The sequence below is a fragment of the Rattus norvegicus genome, chromosome 11 (assembly GCF_021556685.1).
Source record: "Rattus norvegicus strain SHRSP/BbbUtx chromosome 11, alternate assembly SHRSP_T2T, whole genome shotgun sequence".
Classification (NCBI taxonomy): Eukaryota; Metazoa; Chordata; class Mammalia; order Rodentia; family Muridae; genus Rattus; species Rattus norvegicus.
Window position 1 is genome coordinate 68,781,174 of NC_141544.1, and position 25,729 is coordinate 68,806,902.

General features: G+C 40.5%; 2 protein-coding genes across 53 annotated transcripts in view; both read left to right on the plus strand.

Moving 5' to 3' along the window:
* The window catches only part of Phldb2 (pleckstrin homology-like domain, family B, member 2), a 219,834-nt gene extending 210,599 nt beyond the window's left edge, over positions 1-9,235 (plus strand). For 43 of the 50 annotated variants that reach the window (XM_087576899.1, XM_087576897.1, XM_087576901.1 and 40 more), the window contains 5 exons: positions 1,090-1,180; positions 2,091-2,237; positions 4,599-4,818; positions 6,919-7,004; positions 7,499-9,221. In XM_087576899.1, the coding sequence (XP_087433025.1) occupies positions 1,090-1,180; positions 2,091-2,237; positions 4,599-4,818; positions 6,919-7,004; positions 7,499-7,639 (685 nt within the window). In that variant the 3' untranslated portion in view covers positions 7,640-9,221. 50 annotated transcript variants of the gene reach the window in all.
* A 3,170-nt stretch (positions 9,236-12,405) lies between these two features.
* Abhd10 (abhydrolase domain containing 10, depalmitoylase) lies at positions 12,406-24,540 on the plus strand. Of its 3 annotated transcripts, XM_087576249.1 has the most exons (6): positions 12,406-12,547; positions 14,695-14,878; positions 18,365-18,476; positions 18,938-19,075; positions 21,576-21,666; positions 23,870-24,540. In XM_087576249.1, exons 1-5 carry the CDS (start codon positions 12,433-12,435, stop codon positions 21,615-21,617), a joined length of 591 nt encoding a protein of 196 aa, XP_087432375.1. In that variant the 5' UTR covers positions 12,406-12,432; the 3' UTR covers positions 21,618-21,666; positions 23,870-24,540.
* Positions 24,541-25,729: the final 1,189 nt, after the last annotated feature.

The window sequence follows — 25,729 nt, forward strand, 5'->3', positions numbered from 1 at the left end:
ACACAGGTGTCCATGTACATATATTAATTAGCCATTCTTTGCATGATTTACTCTAATAACCCAAAGGACTCCAAATACTCCCTTTTATACGTGTTCTATGATTGTGCCTCCTGGGCTGGACTCTGTGCTGTGAGGACACGGACAGAACAGCCTGTTCATTCTCAAGTCAACCTAGAATCAAGATGGGTGCTTGAGGAAGGAGGCACACGGGACAGGACACAGCAGGGCTCTAGAGACTGAGACATCAGGATATATGACCTCTGGCCTAGACCCTGAGTGTTCTTGGAGCACCCACCCACATTGCTTTTGGTTTTGGTTTTGGCTTCCCTTCACTAGTTGGGGTGATGACTTTTCCAAGATGAAGTTTTTATTAATGTTCTTGAGTTCTTTTGTACAGTTTTAGCACCAAGATGGTAGGCGAGGGCTTTTAACAAAGCTGACCACCGCTTGCTCACCTATGCAAGTCACTTTGCCATTCGTGTCATTTAAAAAGTAAAATGCCCCCACCTGTAAAGGTACAGATTGCCCAACTGAAGGCAGGGACTTCAGACGTTGACATCGTTTACATCCGAAGAGGCAAAGGCTCACGTGGCTGTCAGTGTTAGATTAACGGCCGTGTTGTGGCCCATGTTGTAAGACTTACCTTTCTTCACCTTGTATGTTTCTAACCAGTTTACACTGCCCTTGTCTCATGTGCCCCTCTTTGACTTCTACACTGAGATAAATATTGAGTCAGCTATGAGTTTCAGAGATGAGCTGATTGGTCCCCAATAGACATAATGACTCATGAGGGATATCCTTCAAATTGTATATGCTTTGACTGTGACTGTGACTGTGACTGTGACTGTGACTGTGACTGTGACTGTGACTTGTGTGTGTGTGTGTGTGTGTGTGTGTGTGTGTGTGTGTGTGTGTGATTTAATTGTGACTTGTAACTTTGGTGTGTGAGTCTTATCAGGTGAACAATGTTTTTTTAAACATATTTTTATTAGTTCTTTGAGAATTTCACACAATGTATTTTGGTTCCACTCATCCTCCCTGACTCCCTTCCTCAGCAAACATTCTTAAAAGGCTTTTTGTTTGCTTCAGTGCCAGCACATCTAACATTGCCAGGATAGAAGAAATGGAAAGACTCTTGAAACAGGCACACGCGGAGAAGACGCGGCTGCTTGAGTCCAGGGTAAGATGGTCAGCTCCTGCCGGGAGTCTGTGATGGACAGTGGGGGCGAGGGGCCCGCCTCTTGCCAGCAGCCTTCTTTCAGGGGCCTTACTGAGTGCTGTGACCTTGGGAGCTGCTCAGCCTCCTTTCCTGTCCCCAAAGGAAAGGTGCTAAAGCGCTGATGTCCACGCCCTCTACTGCACTCTGTGCCCTGTAACTTCCTGTGCGTGTCCGTGCTTCACACAGACTGGAGTGGATGCTCTCTGCTGAGTTCCCTCCCCCTGTGATGACCAGTTGGATTTTTTTTGAAGGAATAGGAAAGAATGACATTTCCTTATGCATTCTTCTGTCCTTTCCAACTCCCGTTGACCACGCTATTGTGATATCTAAAACCCACAAGCTATTGTGACTCTATTTCAGGTCAGAATCAGAACTTCCTTGGGACTCCCCAACCCCCACCCCCAAAAAAACGCCTTTACATCCTGCCTTGAGGGCAACTCCTTTCCTTTTCCAGCTTCCCACAAAACTTCCTCTCGGGCCTTCAGCCAGGAAGCTACGCAGTAATAACAGAAGTTGGAGTGACTGGTGGCCTTCACCCTGGAGAGTCCCCCAGAGAACAGCCTAAGCTTCATAGCTAGTTCTGCACGACATTTGAAAAAGGAAGAACAAAACGCCTGAATTAGTCACAAGCCAAATTTTCACTGAAGATTAATATTTAATTGTTGGCTAATTAACTAATAGCAAAAGATGACTTTGGGAGCTAAGCAGAGGTGAGGTGATCACGTTTTGTGTCAGGACACATTATACATTGTTAGAAACCAAGATACAAGATGAAAATTGTCTAATGAGAATTTGGGTATTTGTTTCACGGTCCCTTCAAGTATAATTGCCACAATTTAAAATAATTATTGTTCCGTATAATGATAATTAGGAACGGGAAATGGAAGCCAAGAAGCGAGCTCTGGAAGAAGAAAAACGACGCCGGGAAATCCTGGAAAAGCGACTACAAGAAGAAACCAGCCAGAGGCAGAAGTTAATAGAAAAAGAAGTCAAAATAAGAGAGAAACAAAGGGCACAGGTTGGTGGATGCATGTGGATGCATAAGTGTCGGTTGCCCCCTGGTGGTCATTTTGTAGAAGACTTTAATTCTGTCTGAATACCTTAGTGTTTGGCAGAATGGGTAAGAGAAAGATGTGGGTTAGTGTGCAGGCTGCGTTCATTTTAGAACTTCTAGGAAACTACTGTGGAACTACCCTGGAAAATCTCACTCACGTGTGATTCATACGCTCTACTTAAATGCTGGAAAGAAAGGGAGACTTCTATCCATTCCGTGGACATCTAAGGGGGAATATGTTTTGTCTAGCTTTGAAAAGGGTCATGGCAGTGGTTACCAGAGACACACACAAGGGACCAGGCAGATGGCCCAGCAGTTAAGAGTACTTGCTGCACTTCCAGAGTACCGGATGCTGTTCTCGGCCAGCATTCGATTCTGGACACTCACAACCACCCATGCCTATAACTCCAGCTCCACGTGGCCAGTGCCTTTTTCTGGACTCTTCTGGAGCTGCACTCAACTGTACATTTACACACGCATGCACACACACACACACACACACACACACACAACTAAAGGTAAAAATTTCTAATTAAAATGTTTTTAAAAACTATATATATATTGAGAGATGATGAATAGTTTAGAATATATACATGCATATATGTATAGTTTGCAGTATATATACTATACATTACTATATATGTATACATATATACACATCATTATGCATGTATATATACATACATGTATTTCAAATTATCATCTATATTATATATATATGTCTATTTACACACACACACACACACACACACACACACACACTCCAAACTAAAAACTTTGATGAGGGGAAAAGGAGGAAATCTCTAAAAGGGAACTTTCCAAAATGGGATAAATTTAAATTAAACCAGCCCAGTTTCTTAGTATAGTGATAGAATTTTCCCCCCTTTTTCTAACCACTTATGTCCGCTTTCCTACACCAGTCTATAATACACAGTCCTTTGAGAACCACACTCAACTAAATGGAGGAAAACCATTTATCTGGTGTAACATCCTTTCTTGTTCATCCTAGATTTGAATCCCAACCCTTTCCGTTATAGCCGTTTATATTATGCTTGCTTTCTGAGAATGAAGGGGCTCACACCAGTTTTGCAGAAGTTGGTGACCCTAAGGCAGAGTATCATTTCCCCCACCATCTCCAGCTGCTGACCATTGGCCCACAGTGACTAGCCACTGTCTTTAAAGCTGTATGAGTGGTGGGGCATTCCTAAGCCTATGGCAGCCGCCTTGCAGTGAAAATAAAATCTGGAGGAAAACTGGAAACGGAAATGGATCCTTTTACTGAATTATGCTCTGACCTCTGCTAGACTCTGACTGGTGGTGAAGGTCACCCAAGCATGTTTAATATCTGAAGCCAAACCAAAGGGCAGAATTCTATTTTAATCTTGATTATAAGCTTTATACAATATAATTAGATCATTTCCCGGGGGCAAAAGCCTGGAATTATTTAACAGAGCTAGAGAGAGAGAGGGGGAGATGGAGAGGGAGAGAGAGAGGGAGGGAGAGAGACAGAGACAGACAAAGAAACAGAGAGACAGACAGAGAAACAGAGACAAAGAGGCAGACAGAGACAGACAGACAGAGAGACAGACAGAGAGGCAGAGACAGAGAGGCAGGGACAGACAGAGAGGCAGAGAGACAGACAGAGACAGAGAATTTGGAAGCAGCATCCACGGTGGTCTGTGCTTCCCACTGTTAACCTTGGTCCTCATCATTAGTAAAACAGGCCATGTGCACACATCCCTTGGACTCTGTTCCTATACAGTTCCTCACATTAGGTCCAGCATCGATTCTACAGCTCATTTTATTTTAACTTCCCTTTTCAAAGCACGCATCTCTGCCTTAAATAGATAAACTGACATTTTTAACTCTGGGGGATCTTCTGGGGCTTGTACCTACAAAACAGTGTCTGTCTAATCAGTCTGTATCCGGATTACCTTAGGAGAACTGTTGTTGTGACGAGAGAAGAGGACGGTTTCCTGGGCAGAATCCTGGTCTGCAAGGAGCAGCAGGGTGGCAGCATGCCTCATCCCTGCACACTTTACTGGCTGACTTCTTTAATGTTACATTTGGGAGGGCTTTTCATTCCCACATCTGCCCTTCTCAGGGAGTAGAATCAATAGGCCCACCTTTAGCTCCGCCTTCTCTCATGTAGCAGCACCCTACTTAAGAGCCATCAGTTCTTTAGTCTCCAGAGGATGAGCGCCATTTTAAACCTTCAGCGCTACACTTCCTTCTAACATCTAACATAATGCAATGGGGAGGGGGGGTGAATAAAAGAAAAGTTATCTATACACTATAGACGAAGTATGTTTCGCACTTTTCCAGGCTCGTCCCCTGACTCGCTATCTGCCTGTCCGGAAAGAAGACTTCGACTTGCGGAGTCATGTGGAGACTGCGGGCCACAATATCGACACCTGTTTTCATGTGTCAATCACAGAGAAGACCTGCCGAGGATACCTCATCAAAATGGGTGGAAAAATTAAAACGTGGAAGAAACGCTGGTTTGTTTTTGACCGGAATAAGCGAACATTTTCTTATTATGCAGGTAAATGATAAAAACAAAACAAAACAAAACAAAGCAACAACAACAAAAAACCCAAAACAACAACAACAAAAAACCAAGCAAATTGAAGTGTTATATTCAAATGTGTTAAAAATAAAAGGAAATTGAAATTCATTATCTGAACCTAGAAAATTTGGGAGACTGAGGCAGGAGGATCATTTGAACCTGCCAGTATGAGACTAACCTAGACGACATGGTGAGATCCTATCTCAGAAAGAAAAGAAACAGAAAGAGAGAAATAAAGAAAGTGGCTGATATGTAAAATAAGTAATGGTGATGATAACTTCGAAGGCATACTTTATTTTATATTCACATTTTTATACTCAAATATGATAAATTTCACTTTTTACAGTAGCAGTCATGTGACTTTTAAAGGTGTGAATTAATCCATTCTATTTCTGAAATAAACTAAATTTCAAATATGTATTAAATGGAATACAGTTTTACATTAAATTATTGCCCTTTAAACTACAAAGCCATTAATATGGGGGAGTTTTTTGGCCATTTGTCGTATTTAAATTACACATAACCACGGAGCTCTAGTTGATAGCTGGTGAGCCGTGGTTCGTGAGGCAGTCTTAATCTCTTAAGAGAAGAAAGCATAGCTCATCAGCAAACTAGGGAATAGGCGAGCATTCATTAAGTATCAAACGCACTGTGGGATTCCTAAATGCTTAACCATGGGAAACGCATTCCACTGAATCTTATGAATACACAGTGTAACCGGAACACTTACTTAAATGCCTCTTGGGTGAGGCACAGGGGTACACAACTGCAATGTCATCACTCAAAAAGAGTGAAAAGCAGAACAGTGAGTCTGAGGCCAGCCTGGGCTATGCTATGTCGTGAGAGACTCTGTCCCCAGACAGCCAAATAAAGAAATGAGTTAGCACCTTATTTACATGTGCATCAAATGTGAAAGGTGCCTGTTAGAAGCATTAGTATAGTCCAAGTCTCTTCTGCTGCTAAGGAAGGGTGGTGTCACACGAGTATGGGTTCTGGGAATTAAACCAAAGTCCTCTGGAAGAACAGCCAGTACTTTTAACCATTGAGCCATCTCTCCAGCCCCAGGGTCTGCTTTCTTATCCAGAGTCTCTCATAAAGGTCCTCAGTGAAATAGGAAAGATACCTGCTTCATAAGAAATCCAGTCTATCATCCATGGACATAAACATACATCATCCAACACATAAACACATTTGTGTAGCCTTTACAGACAGCCTCACTCAGAACGTTCCAACAGAAAAGATCAAAGGATTTGGAGGAGAGAGAGTCTTCATCACTCCACGTTTCACTCATCTGTGAGCCTGATTTCACTGTCCATCAGTCAGGTGTATGGTTCAGGGGCCCTACCAGCTTTCCAAAACCTCCCTCCCTCTAAGCCTTACAAAGGCTGTTGCTAAACTGAAACTTTTAGTGGCTGATTTTCAATTTTATTTTAAATACAAAGATTTAGCATATTCAAGACCCTAATACCAAAGCAGATAAGAGGGAGAGTCCTCTAGCTTTTTTGCATTCACATCAGAAGTGACTGAGCAGTGGAATGGCCTTGGGTAGATGCTGCCAGTTTGACTCTGTTCACAGCTGTCTACATGACTGTGTGCTTGAGGCTAGCCTGGTCTACATAGTCACTTTCAGAACCACCATGGCTATGTAGCAAGGCCCTGTCTCAAAATTAATTAATTAATTAAAAATAAATAATTAAATATATTCTTTGGCAGTTTCATATATGTATGAGGTATTCTGATCACTCCTGCACCCACCCTTTCTTATCTCCTCCCAACCCCTGTTAGCCCCTTTGTCCTCGACCAAACTCTTTCCCACCCACACTCATGTTGCTTTGTCTTATGACACATTGAGTTTAACCAGAGCCCTCTGTGTGACCATAAGTTTGGTGTATCCATTGGAGCCTGGTGGACTCACCTGGGTTACTAACTCTTGGTCACCTGGGCGCTAACCCTAGGTCATCTGAGGTCATTTAAATGCTAAGTAAATATTTTAGTAAGGCTCACAAATCATGAGCTTCTGCTTTTTGCCTGTTCGTCAGTGGTAATAAAGTTCTTAACACTCACCTATCTTTGCAGACAAGCATGAGGCTAAATTAAAAGGAGTGATATACTTTCAAGCCATTGAAGAAGTGTATTATGATCACCTCAAGAATGCCAATAAGGTAAGTATCAATTTCCCAAGTTTCTGAGACTTTTTGGCGCCTACAGCCCTTTGCACTCCAGGCAACTATTTAATCTTCAGCCCCCTTTCATGTTCTGTTTTTGAGCAAAGGTCTCCCCATGTTGTCTGGAGTGGCTTTGAACTTACAATGTTCCTGCCTTCTGGGGAGTTGGAGTTATGAGCATGTTCAACCATGCCTGGTCAAATTTTGTAATTTGAATATGTTATTAAGTTAGAGAAAAAGTGATTTAGGGGTTGTGACTTAGAGCCTGTGTTCTCCCAAGATGGACAAATGTGTTTAGAGCAGTGCTGCAAGTTAAATTTGAAAATGTATTAAGTAAAGGATGTTTTTAGAAAAACGATGTTTTTCATGGTAAAGTCATGATGAAATAAGAAAAGTTCTGGTTATAGCTATTTGGATGGGAACTACTTATTATTTATTATTTTTATTTATTTTTACTTGTTTTGACATTCTCTTCTTGTTTTGCATTCCAGAGTCCTAATCCATTACTCACCTTTAGTGTCAAGACGCACGACAGAATCTATTACATGGTGGCCCCTTCACCGGAGGCCATGCGGATCTGGATGGATGTTATAGTGACGGGAGCAGAAGGATATACTCACTTCCTGTTGTAGAGAACTTTGGCCGTGGTCCACTTCAGGGAAGACTGCAATAGTCTCTTACAAGAATGAAGCCATATCCAGTATCAGATGGAAATGCCTAACAGACCCATCCCATTAGCTGTGTGCACTCAGAACTCTTTTTAAACTGGGGAGCCTTTCATACAAGGAAGCAGGGCCTGGAGCTCCTACGGCAAAACACAAACCAAAACACTATTCTGATAAAAGCATCACTTAGATGCACGCTCGTTTTCATCAGCTGATGTTGGTTAAGTCAACCGAACAGTTTACACAATGTCTGTAAATATGTACTTAGAAATAGAAGATTATTTTAGCACCCAGCTCTCTGTCCTTGGTGATCACCTGCCTTCTTTGTAGGAAGTAGGATTTTATAAAAAACAGGCAGATAATGACTTAGAAGGCAACAGGTGTTAGACACTTTGCCTTAGTTTTTAAATACTGTACCCAAACCAAAGACTTAGCTTGACAACTGTTTCATGTCAGTGTTGCTCTCTAAATAATCTTTAAAATGGGATTTTAATGCTAACGCTGTAGCATCCACCCCCGCCCCCAAGCTACTGTGCCTATATAGTAAACCACTTTCTTAAAAGAATAAAAACAAACAAACAAACAAAAAAAACTCCTGTTTTAAGAAAAGGCCATCTCAGACAACAGACTCCTACAACATCAGGCAATCTGAATTAAGGAGAACGTTTAGTGGGAGGGAGGGATCTTGTTCTGTTGATTTGTCCATTCCTGGTGCTGGGAATGAAAGCAACCAGTAGCCAGTTCCCTCCAATCTGTTGGATTCTGCTTGCTTATGAAGCAAACATGTTATCTGCACCTTCACATGGCGTAACTATGCATCCATCCCTGTTTCACTGAAAACCTGAGCACTCAACACACAAAACACAAAAGACACAGAAAAGACAACCAAAATTCAAATTAACATTCTCTGTGCTATGTCTTTTCCCATGTGTCTCTACAAATAGCCTTTGTTTCCAGAGCTAATTTTTGTTGAATGAAATGACTTCGGGCAAGTCTCTTTTATAATCATTTTTCAAGTGCCATTTGTGTGTGAGAGTATGTGAGTGTGTGTGTGAGTGTGTCAGAGTGTGTGTGTGTGTGTATGTTCTGTGTTTGTAAGTATGAACAAATTATTTTCTAAAACATGCCAAATGGATAGAAATAGAAAACAATGTTTAGAAACATGTCCATGAAACTTTCAGGCCTGACTGGGTACAATTAAAAAAACTTACAGTGTACTTTTATACCTGTATACATGTTACCAATAATAAGATTTTGTAACTGGATGATGTGAGGTTTTACTTGAATAATGAGGGGGAAAGATCAGTACTGTAGCAGGTATTTTTTTTTTCATCTGTGATTTCTGCAGACGTTCTCCTTCAATGCTAGTGATCTTAAACATTAAAAGGCAATTGTTAAGGTTTGGTTGCTTAATGTAAAGATACAATTTGTCTGTATTGTACCTTCTTCATAGGATTGTAAGGGTGTTCTAATCATTTTGCATGTCATAAATCTTTTAGATGTGTATGTGTGTTAAATGTATGGAGTTTGGATTAAACTGTTGACCTGATTCACATTTGAAAATCTCTCTCTCTCTCTCTCTCTCTCTCTCTCTCTCTCTCTCTCTCTCTCTCTCTCTCTGTAATTAACTATCTGTAACATAACAGAGTGCATTAATCCCTACAGTTAATGGTAGAATCTCCATAAAGATTTATTTGTGCTGACATTGTGATTGGAAATTCATAAACTAAAGTAATTGGAAGCATCCCTGGGCACATTACTGACAAAATGAGGTGAATACTGAAAATCCTTACACATTACTCTTAGATTTTGTATAAATTAGTTATCACTAAGGTCTTCCTGCCTGGAAGAGAAGATGCTATAATGCAAAATAAAACTCTGAGGCCTCATTTGGTGGGCACCTCTTTCTTCTGGATGTCAAAAAGAAAAGTTATCATCAAACACAAAACAGACAAACAAACAAAAAACTTCTTTCATTTTTGTATGCTGATGCAGGGAACAAGCAGTGCCCCAAAATGCCCTTACAGGAAATAAACTGTTCTACTTCAAGCCCATCACTGTCACGGAAAGTATTTTGACAGTGCTGCCAAGCCTCCTAGGTTCCTGGTTTGCTTTGCTTGTAAGTGTGAATCAGGAAGGAATCCATGGGTTACCCCCTTTCTGTGTGTCTATACAATATTTTCTTCATCTTGTTTAGTCACATGACTTTTAAAATGCTGCTGCATATAAAGTACGGGAGACCTTCAAAAAATAGAGCAAGAAAGGGATGGAGGCTAACAATATTTGCAATTACCAAAGAGCCACAAGTACAGGTGTCGACTGTCAAAATACAAAGAGTGGGGTAGCATTCATTGGACGTCATCACCTTTGTGATTCAGTCCTCTGGAGTCTACCTCCACCCTGGCAGAGAACAGGCAAAATTATGTCCCATTTGCTATAGTGTATCTTGAAAGAGACTGTCTCTCTCTGTGGACTGTGAAAACTCCAGTTCTGCCAGTGGCCATGGCTCATAGCAATGACTTGAGTGACAGTGACAGGAGAGGGGGAAGGGAGAGGTATTCATCTCATTTTAGCAGATCCAGGTGGGTACCTGGCTATTTTGTGCAGTAATGATCTCTCTTAATGAGGTTTCCAGGCTGTCCCCAGGCCCTGGGAGTTCTTGTAACCAAACAGAGGTCATACGACTATAATTTATTTCTTAGTGTTTTATCTTATTTTCAGGCAAAGCGGACATTAATTAGTTACCTTACGAATGGGGCGTAGAGAAATGACACTAAATCAAACTGATTAAAAAAAAGAAAAAGACTTGCTAGGGCTAGAAGCAAGTCAGCTTCAGTCACATGCTTCCTGTATGGAAGCTCCCAAGGAAAAGGTCTATTTTGTCTTTCTCCATCAAGTTTCACTAGCCTGACCTAACATTCCGTGTTCTCAAGACTCCAAAGACGTGCCTGTTTCACGGTACCTACGCTTTGCTTTTATCTTTGGCACCAACGACTGTTCCCAAATCTCTAAAAGATATCCAATTTTGCTTCTGTCCTTGCAATAAATGGCATGACCAAAGACAACCTAATGGAGGGAAGAGTTTATTTGACTTACTGGCAACTGTTCATCACTGAGGAAATATTGCTTACTAAATTGTTTCCAGACTCACATTCAACATCTTACACAGACAGCTCTGGCCCATCTGCCAGGGGATGGCACTGCCCACAGCGGGCTAGGACCACCTACATCAATCAACAATTGAGAAAATGCCCCCACAGATGTGCCTACGGGCCAATCTGATGGATGGGACAATTGTCCAATTGAGAACCCTCCTTCCTAGGTGCTCAAGTTGGCAACACTAACCAAGACAAATAACGTGGTTTTACATAAAAGCATATTTTACAAAGTATAATCATTTCCAGCACAGTAGACAAGATAAAAGCCTATACTTAATGAGACTTGAGGCCCCTGAAATTATTTTGAAGGATGTCAGAATCCAAAGACCCTAGTATCACAATTTCTTGAATTATTTTTCTATTGCCACTGATTACTACACACACACACACACACACACACACACACACACATACACACCTTGCTTTTGTCTTTACAAAAACTGTTCTTTTAAGATAATACACAGCCTTATGAACTCATGTTGAAGGGAGTCTAGCCAGCTTGAGCAGGCAAAGATGACTTTGGAAGTCCTTGCCCTTCTCATTCATTTCCTCTGCTTTGCTGGAAACTGTAGCCCCCAAGGTCTATTTCCTTATTTGGCCACTTCCTGCCCACTACCAAGTCTGAAAATCAAAGTATTTAAGTCCAGCAAAAAGCCCCCTGTGGCTGTCTTAGTCCTAATTAATATGTCCAATCAAAATTAAACACCTCATCCTAGCATGGGTCTTATCCTTTTACCTTTATAATCTGCCCTTTTCCTATGGACCGCATCTGTCTTCTCTCTATCCAGAGGCAGTCCTATGTCCCCCATCTGGAACAAATACCCCTTCCTCCTCTCTTGTTTCCTCCTCTTTCTCTCTCATCCCCCATGTCCAGAATTTGTCTTTTACTCCCTGCCCTTTGTGTCTGTGGGACAAATCTCTATGTGGTGGGAACTTGGTCTAGGGGTCCCTTCAGTGTTCTTTTTATTTAGGATAGTCATAAAAGGAATGGTAGTTCAAAGAGTACTGAAAAGTATGTGCATAATAAACAAACATGGCCAGATTGCCTGACAAAAGACTTTAGGTTTTCACCCATAGAGCAACCATATGTGAATGAGTGTTTTCAGTACTTTTACTTGTGGCTGCTCATTTGAATGTTTAGCAATCTGGTGAGTGGGAAAATGTTTGGGAGAGAGCAAAGAATGTTTGATGCGACTCCAATAATGTGACTGGCCTCTTGAATTTTTACCCCCATAGGAGTAATCAAAGAAGCCTAGCAAATTTTATCACAGGTCTTTGGGTCCTCCGGATGGTAACACGGTTTCCCATTTACAAACGCTCCATTTGACCATAGCTCCTCTCTGAGATTTCTGCAGCTTACTGCGATGAAAAACGGCCAAGGACGCCTAATGTCACAAGCCAAATGCCCTTTGGGGTACACAGAACAAACTAGTCGAGACAGCCACACGCCAGACAGCACCCTTGCGCATGCGTCTCCTCGGGAGAAACAAATCCCACGTGATGCAAGTTAGCAACCTCCGCCTTCCTGCGGACTGCGTGTGCGTGACCTCGGGACCGCGCGACCGGTGCACGTCTGTAGCGGGCGCAGGGGCAGCTGGGAAGATGGCTGCCTGGGTACCTTGTCGGAAGTGGGGCTGGGCGGCTGTGTCCTTCGGCCGGCACCGAGGCCTGATCGCGTCACTTGCTCGGAAGCCCCCATGGGCATGGTGGCTCTCAGGTTAGTGTAGGGGAAGGTGGGGTACTGGGGCTCTTTCGAAGGCCTGGCGATCGTCCAGTGCCCGCCTTGCGGGCTCGGCGCGCCATTCAAAACTGCTCTGGCTTTCTCGGCACTGAACACTTCTGGGGAAGGCTGGGAGAGTCTACTCTTCTGCTGAGGCTCTGGGGCGTTCTTGGAGGTCCTTGTGTTTACATTGCGATTTAAGGAGCTCCTGCGTTCTCTGAATCAAACCTCAAGACCAGAAAAGAAAAGTTAAGATGTGCATTTGATGTATTTGAATATTAACTGCTTCTAGGGCTTTACCATATTGTGTCAAATGTTTGGCCTTGCCTGTCGCGGACTTAAGGAAACAAAGTATGTATATACAAGTAAATGCCATCTTTGGACCTAACATCTGATTTTTCTTGTTGAAAAAATTGGAATTACTCTACAATGGAAACTAAAATTTGGATCAATAATATTACATACATAGAATACATGATTTGTGTGTGTATAGTTATCCTTGAATAATATCCTTGGAATAGTAATGCCATTATATAAATTAACATGTTTAATTTTTTTAAAGTATGTAATCAGATTAGCTTAACACTGTACACACACAAAAAAAGAGTATTATGTAATGCTAGGAAGTATAGTTAGTTAACAAGAGGAACATATTTTTTTATCTCTTTAGCAGTATTCATTAACAGTGTATACATTAGGCTTTCAGCTAATCTATATTATATATAGATTGAAGGTTGAATCTGTTGTTTTACAGCTAACAAACATCAATTCAGTGTAACCGCCTGAAATGAAATTTGTTGGGGGGGTTATGCCTGAAACGGGATAAAAAAAGTAGTTTGAGTGTTTAATTAAAGAAATGGGATATGAACATTAATGTTGATACAATCTATTGACCAGCATAAACTGATCCCCAGAAACCCTGTTTTAAATCCAGTTTTAAAGTTGGTGCATTTTTCCATACACTAAACGTTTGAATCTATTTGACACAAATAAGGGAAAACTTCAAAACTTTTGATTCTTTGTGTGTGTTTGGGGGCAGGGTATGGTTTGTGAGACAGGGTTTCACCACCTAGCCTCTTGTCTTTCCTACAACTCAGTGTACAGAACAAGCTGACCTGGAAATTGTAGTGGTCCCCCCCTGCCTGTGGCTCTCTACTCATTTTTTTTCTCAAAAATTAAAAATGGGAAAAAACATTTAGCAGTACACAGGGGAGAGACCCAGAAGCTTTTACAAGCAACATGAGTTAAAGTAAGACTGCTTAATTTTCTTTTTTAATAAGGGCTAGCAAAGATGGCTCAGCAAAGAAAGCCCTGTAAGAGTCACCATTTGTCCCGACACATTTAGATAGTTCTAAGGTATATGTGTTCCACTTACAAAAAGGCAGCCAACCAAAGTAGAGCATCAATTACAGAGCTGTTTGAGAAATATGTCTCCAAGAATGATAATTGATCCAAACTTATTCTTAAAGGAACAGCCGTGTGAAACCCCACATGTAGGAAGTTACGGTTTGTTACCACTTGCTTGCCATTTCTGGGGAGGATTGCTAAGTGGTAATCGGGTCAAACACAGCTCAGTGCTTCGGATATCATTCCCTCCTCAATAAATACTTTCAAGACTCGTGATTATTTCACCTCCGATTCCCAAAACCTGGGGTTGCAGGAGCCAGTTTCCCTTTGAAATAATTTTGTAAAGGCAGGGGAGAGAAAGAAACAAAACACACCTCCACTTCTTTCCTCCTATTCATCTGACCAAAGTAGAAGATATGAATTCCTGAAACATCTTTAAAACGGAGAAATCTCAGGGGAAAAGCTGAAAGTGATGTATTTAAATTTAAATGTTCATTGCTAATGTTTAGGATAATCCCATTATGCCAACATGAAGATATTTTTTGATGAGTCTCTTTTTTGTTTTACTGAAATTGCTATTTCATTCTGTATTTTGGGAAAGTATGATTGGGCCTTCCTCTAAGAAGTTAAAAATTTTTGATGCAACCTTAAAACTAAAAATCTCCTACTTGAAGCTTATTTTGACTTTTCCTGTCAAATGCAGCGGGATAAGAAAGTTAAAATGTGAAAATACGTGTGATTTTTTTTTCCAAAAATAATTTTCAAAGTATCATTGACGCTTTGTGTACTTTGTTTAGCTTGCAGACAAAAGACAACACTCTCTTTCCTTAAACGACCAGAACTTCCAAGCCTGGCTTATAAGAGGTTAAAGGGCAAAAACCCAGGAATTATCTTCATCCCTGGTTATCTTTCTAACATGAATGGTAAAAAGGCAGTAGCGATTGAGGAGTTTTGCAAATCTATAGGTCACGCCTTTATCAGGTAGGAACAATACATTTCAGCGAATATATTGCCATTTAGTATTGAAATTAAGTAAATGAAGTAAAGGCCAGTGTTTTAGTAAATGGAGTTATTTAATAGTGTGCAGACTTTGGTTTTATGAGTTAGGGACGTTAAGGTATGGGTGCTGTGCTGGCTAGATTGGCAGCAGAAGGTAGAAGGGAGCTAGTAACTTAGTTCTCTAGATAAAACAATCTGTGTGGCAAAGGAATATACTTGTTGGATTTCTTGTAATCTCCTGTGATGATGGGTTTTCCACTGAAGACAAAAGACTTATTTGATCACTGTTTATTACTTTCTAACATGGGTGCTTGAGGCTGAGTAGTGATAGTATAGTATAGTACAGTACAGTACAGTACAGTATGTATAGTACAGTATAGTATAGTACAGTACAGTATGTACAGTACAGTACATACTGTATAGTATGCACAGTACATTGTGTATAGTACAGTATGTACAGTAACATTGTGTGTACAGTATCGTACCGTATAGTATGCACAGTACATTATGTATAGTACAGTATGTACAGTACATTGTGTGTGTACAGTACAGTATAGTACAGTATAGTATGTATGGTACAGTATAGTATGTATAGTACAGAATAGTGTGTATAGTACAGTACAGTATGTATAGTACAGTATAGTATAGTATAGCACAGTACAGTATAGTATAGTATACTTCAGGAGAAGAGCATGTGTTTAGCACAAAATCCTGGATTCAATCCCTAGCACAACCCACAAAAGAAAATGTTTTTCTAAGTAATATAATATTGTAAGATTGATATTGTATAATTTACATTTCTGTTTTCTTTGTCCTTTACTTATATTATCTGACTATGTGTGAATATAAACAAGGGTGGGTAGTATTTAGTTAAATCTTAATTTCATATTTGTTCTTTTTCTATATTTTAATAGAAATGTATTGATGTAAGAAAATTGTTGGGTTTATCAATAAATGTTTTTATATTTTAATTTTAAGATAGTTTAATGGGGAAAGCATTGGTATAAAATTGAAGAATAGGATTGAAGAGAAGACTTCTTTAAGTAACTGATAAAGAAGTCAGTAATACACAGTAGACACAAGTTTGTCATCCAGTAAAAGAAGGTTGGGCTAAAGAGAATTTCTGAGTTCTTCTCCAGCACTAACAGCCTGAAAATCTTAAATGTTAAAGAATAGTTTCACTAATGTTCATTCAGTAGTTCTAGAAAATCTAGAAAATATAGCTACATATAAAACTTGTAGGCATTGTCTGTCAGTACATTTGCAGGAATTTTGTCATTAGGTGGATTTAGTCTAATTCCTTTTAGCAAAATTACTTCATTTTCATTCTCAGAAGTATTTTAAAACCTCTTAACTTGCTTTGAAGACTGGAGCTGAATTGTATGTTAAGAATTGTGAATTGTGTTTGCCCTTAAGCAAGGGGTGAGAGCACTCAGGTTATTAGGCAGAGCCACCCATCAGAATGGGATTCAAAAGGAAATTAAGATGAGAGGCACTGAGGAGGGAATTAGATGGACAAGACTTTACAAGTGAACTCTGGGGAAAATAAAGGACAGTTTGTGGACAGAGATCATTCACAATCTGATTCATATCTAAGGAGAACATTCATAATCAGAAATATTGCTGTCATTGCTTTTTTTGTCTGAAAAATAATTTTAATAAAGAAATCAGCATCTAGGGCTGGGGAGATGGCTCAGTGAGTGAAGCACTTTCTGTGCAATCATGAGTGAGTTCAGATCTCTGAACCCAACTTCGTAAAAGCCGGGTGGACACATGCTTGTAGGGGTCAGAATCTGACATCAAGTATCTTCCTTGATCACCTGTAATCCTAGCCATTTGGGAGAGAGAAAGGGAGTCTCCTAACCAAGCTGTTTAGCCGACTAGTGCAACAGTAAGCCTCAGGCTCAGTGCAGACTACCTCAGTGTATAAGGTAGAGAGTGATCAAGGAAGATACTTGATGTCAGATTCTGACCCCTACAAGCATGTGTAGTACATGTACCTATGTACCACGTACATGTACCCCTCACACATGGGAATACATGGGAATACACATATGTCACAACCCACATAAAAAAAGAACTCACCGTTTAACCGATTTTTGAATTTCATTTGAGACTGAGAGCTTTAGCCAGTTCCAGGCATACTGTAGTTTTCTATATATTGGAAGCTATATAAATATGCATTTATAATCAATAGATCTACAGATTCTTTAATTAAGATCTTTTGGGAAGCATTGTAACAGTGGTGAGTGTAGCAACCTTCCAGATTCACTGTGTGTGTACATGATCATGTGATATGTAAGCATGACCATGCATGTGTGTGTATGTGCATATGTGTAGAAGCCAGGAGACAACCTCTGTTGTTATTTTTCAGGAGTCATTCACCTTATTTCAGAGACAGGGTTTCTCTCACTGGTTTGAAGCTTCTCAAGTAGGTTAGACTGGCTGGCCAGGGAGTCCCTGATCTACCTATCTGCCCCTCCAGCACAGGTACTGAATGAGGAAAGTTCACGAGATGAAGAGATGTGACTTAAAGAATGACTAGTTTGATGGGGAAGGAAGACTTTACTGGCTGTGGAATAGCATGCAAAACTCATAGTTATAAAGGATCTGGCCAGGAATTGGGACTAGTTCAGAATGACTTGTGATTTTGATAATCTGCGGCCATGATAGGATACTTCATAATTTATTGAATTGGGACCTTGTAGGAAAGGTAAAATCCAAAGATTAAGACAGATATTGAGCTTGAATCCCTAGGAAAATGTAGGCGGAGGAATTCATGGTGAATCTGATTCTAATCCTGAGGAGCAGTGAGTGATGTGAAGAAAACAGGAAGGCGTGCAGAGCTGTGAGAGGAGCACAGTGGTGGCATGGGACACCCAGAGCCAGCTTTGCATTGCATGCAGGGCTTGAGCTAAAGGACTGCATGAGCTGAGGCATATCTAATGGACAGCTGCAGATAGAAGTGTGCTAAGTAGAGGTGAAAGGTCACGGGGCAGGAATGGGGATGGTGCATACTCATCTTCAAGCATGAATATGACAATGCACTTTCAAGGGAAAGAGCTCACAAGAAATGAGGTCAGAGAAGCATAGTAAGGGTTTTGAGTTTTATTAACTACACAGAGCATGATGATACAATGTTTCATTGAGGAGGATCGTTCTGACTCCTAGGGACCAGGCTATGAGGATAGAAAATGGAAATGAGAAGAGACCTAGAATACTACTGCGTTGGGTGGATGAAGATGAGAACTTGAACTAAGCTAAGTACAGTGAGGATGGAAGAGCTCGAATGTTGAGAGAGGTGGTTGGCAGTTAAGCCAGTAGCATTTAGGAAAACACGTGTTGACTGATGTTTACTGTGGTCCGTCATGGCAGTCATGAAAGTGCCTTACTTTGCTGTAAAGTCAAGTAAGCAAGCCTGGACGCATGTCAGACACATAGGTGTAAATCTATGTTTTCTTCTTCCAGGTTTGACTACTCTGGGGTTGGAAGCTCAGATGGTAACTTAGCAGAGTGCTCAGTGGGGAAGTGGAGAAAGGATGTTCTTTCCATCCTTGATGATATAGCCGAAGGACCACAGGTAACCAACCGGCTTTGCTAAGTAGTTTTTGTCTCAAGCAATGTTTGTTTCTTTAGGTACGACAGTTGATAATACTTTGTCAATTTCAGTAATTTTGATTTTGATGAGCAATTTGACTTAAAATGATTATATTTTTACTTTTTACTTCTCATTGAAAATTAAGTTTGCTTTTATAGTTCTATATTATAGTCATAATGGCTTTACAAACATTAATTCTATCAGGATACAGAAGCAGATGCTCTCTTGAGTTCAAGATGAGCCTAGTATACAAAAATAGACAACACAGAAGAAACGACTCAAAAGACAAACAAGTAATTTGAATGAATTTTACTTTTTGATACATACTAGAAGTCTGGGGTCTACAAGGATATAAAAGATGCAAAGTCCATATATTTCTATCAAACCAGTCTCTTTATGGGGAGTGTGGGAATCTCTTTGAAGCCATGCATACTTGTTTTTAGATACTGGTTGGATCCAGCCTTGGTGGATGGCTCATGCTGCATGCTGCAATCGCACGGCCAGAGAAGGTCATAGCTCTTATTGGGATAGCTTCTGCTACAGATGGCGTGGTGACACAGTTTCACTCACTTCCCGTTGAGGTAGGTCATGACCCATTTGGCAACCCCAGAGAGTCCTTCCTGTCTTCTGCCTTCTCCCTCTGTACTTGTGCACCCTCTTCCTCTAACTTATTACAGTGACCGGGCTTTTGTCTTTGCTGTCCTTTTGCTCGGTCTCTTGTTTTAAGGTTTTATTTTCTCATGCCTCTTTTTAAACATCCTGCCAAATACGCAACACATGGTACTGAAGTCATATTTTAGACTTCCTTTTTTAGCTCAGTTTTCTTGATATCATTGACCTGATGGGATTCCATATAACAGTCTACTCTCTTTACTCTCTTACTGTCAGTTCGTGCTGTGTGAGTAGTGCCGCTCTTAGGTCATGTGACACTGCACTACACAGATGCTAAACTACCTCTTTTAGCCCGAAAACAGACTTATGTTTTCTGGGCAGCAGTTCTCAACTAATTAGAGGTAGCACACCAGGGGTAGAGGGTTTTGTTTTGTTTTTGGCTTTTTTTTTTTTCCCCTGGCTCTGTTGCTTTGTTAGCATTTTGCTAATAATTTTTGTGATACATCAAAAAAAAAAAAGCAAGCCTTTTCTTTAATGTCCTTCAGCAATTCATTGTAAGAATGAAGTGTCTGAAATAACTAGGAAGATAGCTGTTTTCGTCAGTTCCGATTGGATATGCGTTTAGGCAGTGTCCTAGTTAGGGTCTCTGTTGCTGGGAAGAAACACTATGGCCAAAGTTGGTGAGGGAAAGGGTTTATTTGAGTTGCACTTCTGCTTCATAATCAGTCACGGGGCAGGAACCTGAGACAGGAAGAAAGCTGATGCAGAGGCCATGGAAGGGTGTTGCTTATTGACTTGCTCTTCATGGCTCACTCAGCCTGTTTTCATATAGAACCCAGGACCGTCGGCCTAGGGATGGCTCCACTCACAAGGGTCTGGACGCTTTTCCATCAATCACTAATTAAGAAAATGCTGTCCAGACTTTCTACAGCCCTGTCTTGTGGAAGCATTTTCTAAGTTGAAGTTCCCTTCTCTCACATGACTTTAGATTGTGTCAAATTGACATAAAACTATCCAACACAGACAGTTATGCACAAGGACAATGGATTGAGCAGCATCTGAATCTTCATGCATTGTTGTTTTATTGCATTCATTTGTGTTTTCCTCTCCTGTGGGACTAAGTTCCTGGTAAGTCAGAGACAATAGAGACTAAAGGGGAAAACATTGTTTCAAAATGATCCAGACCTGCTATCAACCTTGAATTTCATTCTGAATCAGAAATGGGAGATATGCTCAACAAGTTCCTCCCCACAGTAGAGCTTGAGAACCAGATTCGTAGAACTCAGGATAAAGGGGCCATGGGGAGAATCGAGGGGACACAATGAAAATGTATAACTTTGACGAATAGAAGGTTACTGATTTCTGCTTAGGGTTCTTTAAGACCTATGCTACAGAGCATCTGAGTTTGTTCTAAGTTCATGTTGTTCTCGGTTTCTTAAGAAATAACAGTGTTACTGGAGATGAGGGGACAGCTCAGTTGTTAAAATGTTCCACATACAAGCTTGAGAATCTGAGCTAACCCCATGCGTGCTGTTTTGTTTGTCTTGATTAATGATGACAGGCTGGGAAAATGGCAGAAGAGATAAAAACACTTGCCTGACAACCTGAGTTCTGTAACAAGCCTGGGACTGACATGATAGATAAAAAAACCAACTCATGTAGGCAGTCCTGACTTCCACACAAGCACTATGGCACACACATGCATCCTCACCTTTTCCCCACAGACCTAAATGTAATGATGATAATAGTAGTAGTAGTCGTAGTAGTCATAGTAGTAGTCGCAGTCATAGGTAGTGGTCATCGTCGTCATCGTCATTATCATCATCATCATCATCATCATCATCATAATCATTTATTGCTAGGTATACTGGTGTGCCCTTGTAATTCCAATACTGATAAGACAGACCAGTAGATCCTTAGAGCTTCATGTCCAGCCATCATAGTGTACTAGTAAATCCAGCCTCAAGATACAGGGTGTAGGCAGGTAAAATGGCTCAGATATAAAGGTTCTTGCTGACAAGCCTGATAGCCTGAATTTGATTCCCAGAACCCATGTGGTGTAATGAGAGAGCCAATTCCTGACCACTGTACATATACTATGGCATGCACACACAAATAATAAATGTTACAGAAAACAAGGTTCATAGGAGGGCTGGAAACATGGTTCAGCCGTTAAGACCATTTGCTCTGCCTTCATGAGGACCAGAGTTAAGATGCCAGCTTCATGTAACAAGCCAGGTGTCCCCTCAGACATCTGCAGACCCAGCTCTAGAGGGGAGAAACAGTCACAAAGGCTCAGTGGCTTCTAGTCTAGCCGAGGGAACAGCATCAAGGTCAGAGTTGAAACTTGGCTACAAAAGGACCAAGTGGAGAATGATAGAGGAAGACCCCTGCCCTCCTCTGGCCTCTGTGCATACAGTCATAGACACATAAGCAACACACACAACTTCTTTTTCTCTTTTGGAACAGTGGACCATGTTCCTGAGAAATGTCAACCAAGGTGCACAGTGATACACACAAATTCACCTCATGAGAGTCCTGATGTTTTTTCCTGTCAGAGGTAAAATTACAAAGTTGGTCTTCCCTGTACTCATCTCTGATGTCTGAATTCTTTTCTCACTTTTTTTTCTCAAATATAGTTCCTTGGTGTTTGTGTTTTTTCTACTCTGTGAATTTGAAACTTTGACCCATTGCTTAATCCTCTTGACTCACCAATACAATGCTTTTCATGATAGGAAATTTTCTCAAGAATATTGCAGCTTGAAAAGGAGTTCCTTAAACATGTTTTGTTGTTGTAAATGCCAAGGTCTGCGCACCTCTCCTTTTGCATATGAGTAAATAGATTGTTTGCATGTGGATGAGGTGGGCGTTGAAAATCAAACAGCAGGTTTCTTAGGTGGGGTTTGTGTTGCTGTGATAAATGCCTTGACCAAAAGCAATTTAGGAGGAAAGAGTTTATTTCACCTTACAACTTTCAGGTCCCACTTTTACTAAGGGAGAAGTCAGAGTAGGAGCTCAAGGCAGGAACCTGTAGGCAGGAGCTGAAGCAAAAGTCATGGAGAAATGCTGCTTACTGGCTTGTTCTTGATTTGTGCCTCTTACTTTCTTACACAATTCGGGGCCACCTGCCTAGGTGTGTCACCACCACAGTGTGCAGGGCCCTCCCGCTTCAGTCATTAATCAAGAAAAACCTACATTAACTTGCCTGTAGACAGGTATTAGGGAGGCATTTTCTCAGTGAATGTCCTCCTTCCCAAATGGTTCTAGCTTGTGTCAAGTTGACATAAAACTGAACAGCATCATGGAAAGGACAAGGCATTACCTCCACATCGACCACTAGCCCTAAGGGATGAAGAGCGGCCAGAGAGGGTGTCACAGCCCTTGGAGCTGAAGTTAGAGCAGACTGAGATGTCCAGTGTGGGCTCTGGGAACCTAGCTCGGCCCTGTGCAAGAGGCGGGAGCACTTTAACTGAGAAGCCTTCCCTCCAGCCAGAAAATTCCAAAGTTTAATAAAAAACATTATTGAAGGCATATATATATTACAATCTGAAAAATAATCCTCAAAGGATGTGTTGATGTTTCTTTTTATCAGAATCTAGGACTAATATTACTGTTCAGTTTTCAGGGGGCTTTTTTAAATCTTCTTTGTTACCCAAACCAATAAACTCTCCTTCCTAGAGTCCTGAGAAGTAAAAGTTATGCACATTGTAAAACTTTCTTTTGCTAACTGGTGGGGTGCTGCTTTAATCCCAGCACTTGGAACACAGAGGTGTCTAAGTTCGAGGCCAGCCTGATCTACGAATGAGTTCCAAGATAGCCAGGGCTATACAGAGAAACCCTGTGTTGAAAAAAAACACCACTCTCACCACCATCAATAATAATAGTGATAATGATAATAATATTCTTTCAACTGAAAATGATCTAAGTATATGAGTAATTGTTTTGAAATTTCAAAAATAAATTATTTTAAGATTTGATTTAGGACTGGAGAGATGGCTCAGTGGTTAAGAGCACTGACTGCTGCTCTTCCAAAGGTCCTGAGTTCAATTCCCAGCAACCACATGGTGGCTCACAACCATCTGTAATGGGATCTGATGCCCTCTTCTGGAGTGTCTGAAGACAGCTACAGTGTACTCATATATAATAAATAAATAAATCTTTTTTAAAAAAAATGGTTTACGTAAACATTAGTGTTTTGGGACCAATTTCCAGAAATTGCTGCACTTTTCTTCCCATCTGTCTTCCCAGTCAGTTGGGGTTAAGCAGAACTTGACATAAGAACTTGTATGATAGGGAGATCTGAGTTTGCTTGATAGCGAAAGCATTTTGAGTTTGGCCTTTGAATATGAGTTAACTGTAAGCCTTCATGCTCTCCTTTGTAAAGGGAGAATTGTTTGTAGGTTTGTAGATTCGTGGAATCATTACAGAATTATTACCAGAATTGTGTGAAATAATATATATATATAATGTACCTTGCATCTAGTAATTAATTTTTGTTTTCTTTTCATGGGGTCTCCCTATGTATCTCTGTCTGGCCTGAAACATGAACTGGCTCTGTAGACCAGGCTAGCATCAAACTGCTAGGTGGGCCTGCCTCTGCCTCAGGAGCACTGGCGTTAAAGGCGTGCACCGCCTTGGTTCTGTGTGTGATGATCATTGTTGCTGCACTTCTGTTGCCTGTCTTCTTACTGAGGACTGCCTTCCTCAGATGTTCAAGTCTGCTAAAGAGTTGTTGATATTCGTGTTTTTATTTTTCCCACTAGATGCAAAAGGAAATAGAAATGAAAGGTGAATGGTCCTTGCCATCAAAATACAACAAAGAAGGCTATTACAGCATTCCTTACAGTTTCATTAAAGAGGCGGCGCATCACTGCTTGTTACACAGCCCCATTCCTGTGACCTGCCCTGTACGGTTGCTCCACGGCATGAAGGACGAAATAGTTCCTTGGCACAGATCCCTGCAGGTTGCCGACCGAGTAGTCAGCCCAGATGTGGATGTCATCCTCCGGAAGCACAGTGATCACAGGATGAAGGAGACAGCAGATATCCATCTGCTTATCTGTACTATTGATGACTTGATTGACAAGCTTTCAACTGTGACTCACTAGAACCGCACTTGTGCTTGGTGTGCACTCTAGTGCGTCCAGAAGATTGAAAGGATGGTAGTAAATCAAAGACCCGGGTACTTCAGGGTTTCCCCTTCTAGTATGTAAATATCCGATACGTATTTATTTAATGATGTGTTTGCACAAGTACACAAATTGGGAGAAAAATATTAGCTGCTGTTTGGAAATTTTTGTCCTCCTTTGATATTTTTCCCATTAAAATAGTACCTATTTTTTTTATTAAAGAGATGTTTACCTTTCTTATGTACACTTTAGCTGTGCCAGCTCTCAATTGTGTTCCTTTCTTCTACAATAAAGCTTGAATAGTTTGGGTTTTGTCTGGTACCATTATATATGGAGGTTTGTAAAATTCTGCTTTTAAAATACAATTCAGAAAATAGAGGAGGATTTTATTCAAGTAATATGAAATGATTATTGAAATGTCTGAAGCATGATAAAGTTGGGAAAATGAGAGTGCCATGCTATATTTAAAACTAAAATTACTGTTTAATTATTTTAAAGGTTAAGTTTTATTGTGATGTAAAAGATACTTTTAAATTTTAAATTGTCATTCTTATGGGAGTCTTCCAGAATTTTTAATTTTTTTAAGTTTATATGTAAAATAATAGGTAATATAATTTCCAACACTTCTTTCATTTTATCCTTGAACCTCACTTACACATATCCTCTGCTGTGTCTCTCATTCTCTGCTTCCCCCACACCCTTTTTCTCCCCGCAGTCCCCTTCTGCTTTCATGCTATGTCTCTGTATGAAAAAACATAGCTACTATTTCCCTTCCCCACCGCTGCCCTTTCATGCTCCCCTAACATCCTTTAGAGCCTTCTCTGCAGTCTACTTTCTCCAGCCATGCAATATGTGTATTTAAGTCTGTATTCTACATATGAGAGAAAACACTTTCCACATCCAATCGGTTTCTCTTTACAGCAAATCAGTTCCACCATTTTCCTGCAAACATGCCTTATAGTTAAATGGTATACATGTAATGGTGTAGTAATTTTATATAATGATTGGTTAGATTAAAGAGAGAGATGATCTTTCTGCATTAACCCTGCTTTGGGGAATACGATTAGAGTGGCTTAAGTGCAAGTAGTTGGGTGGTTACCACTTTAGTCTGAGTGGCAGAAGGGTAGAGTCAGTAAGGAAACATGAAATGCTAGTATAAGGCATGGCATCTAATAACTACTGAGGTATTAATGTATACTAGCCTTTATATTAAATTGTGGTTTGTTCTTTAGTTATTAATTTTGGCTAGACGTTAGCCTTCATGGGTTATATCTGTCTATGTTAAGGTGACAAGATAACTCATAAAATGTGTCGAAGACTTAATTGATGTCATAAACGAGAGTCAGCAGACAATAAACCTGGTTGAAAGGACAGTTTAAGAAACATAGTATTTATAGCCCATGAAGAAAAGGGTGATAAAATTTCTGTGCAGGAAAGTGTTGCAGCTGGTTGGCAGATCATCCTGAGAAACATTCCTTATGACTTGGCTTTTGT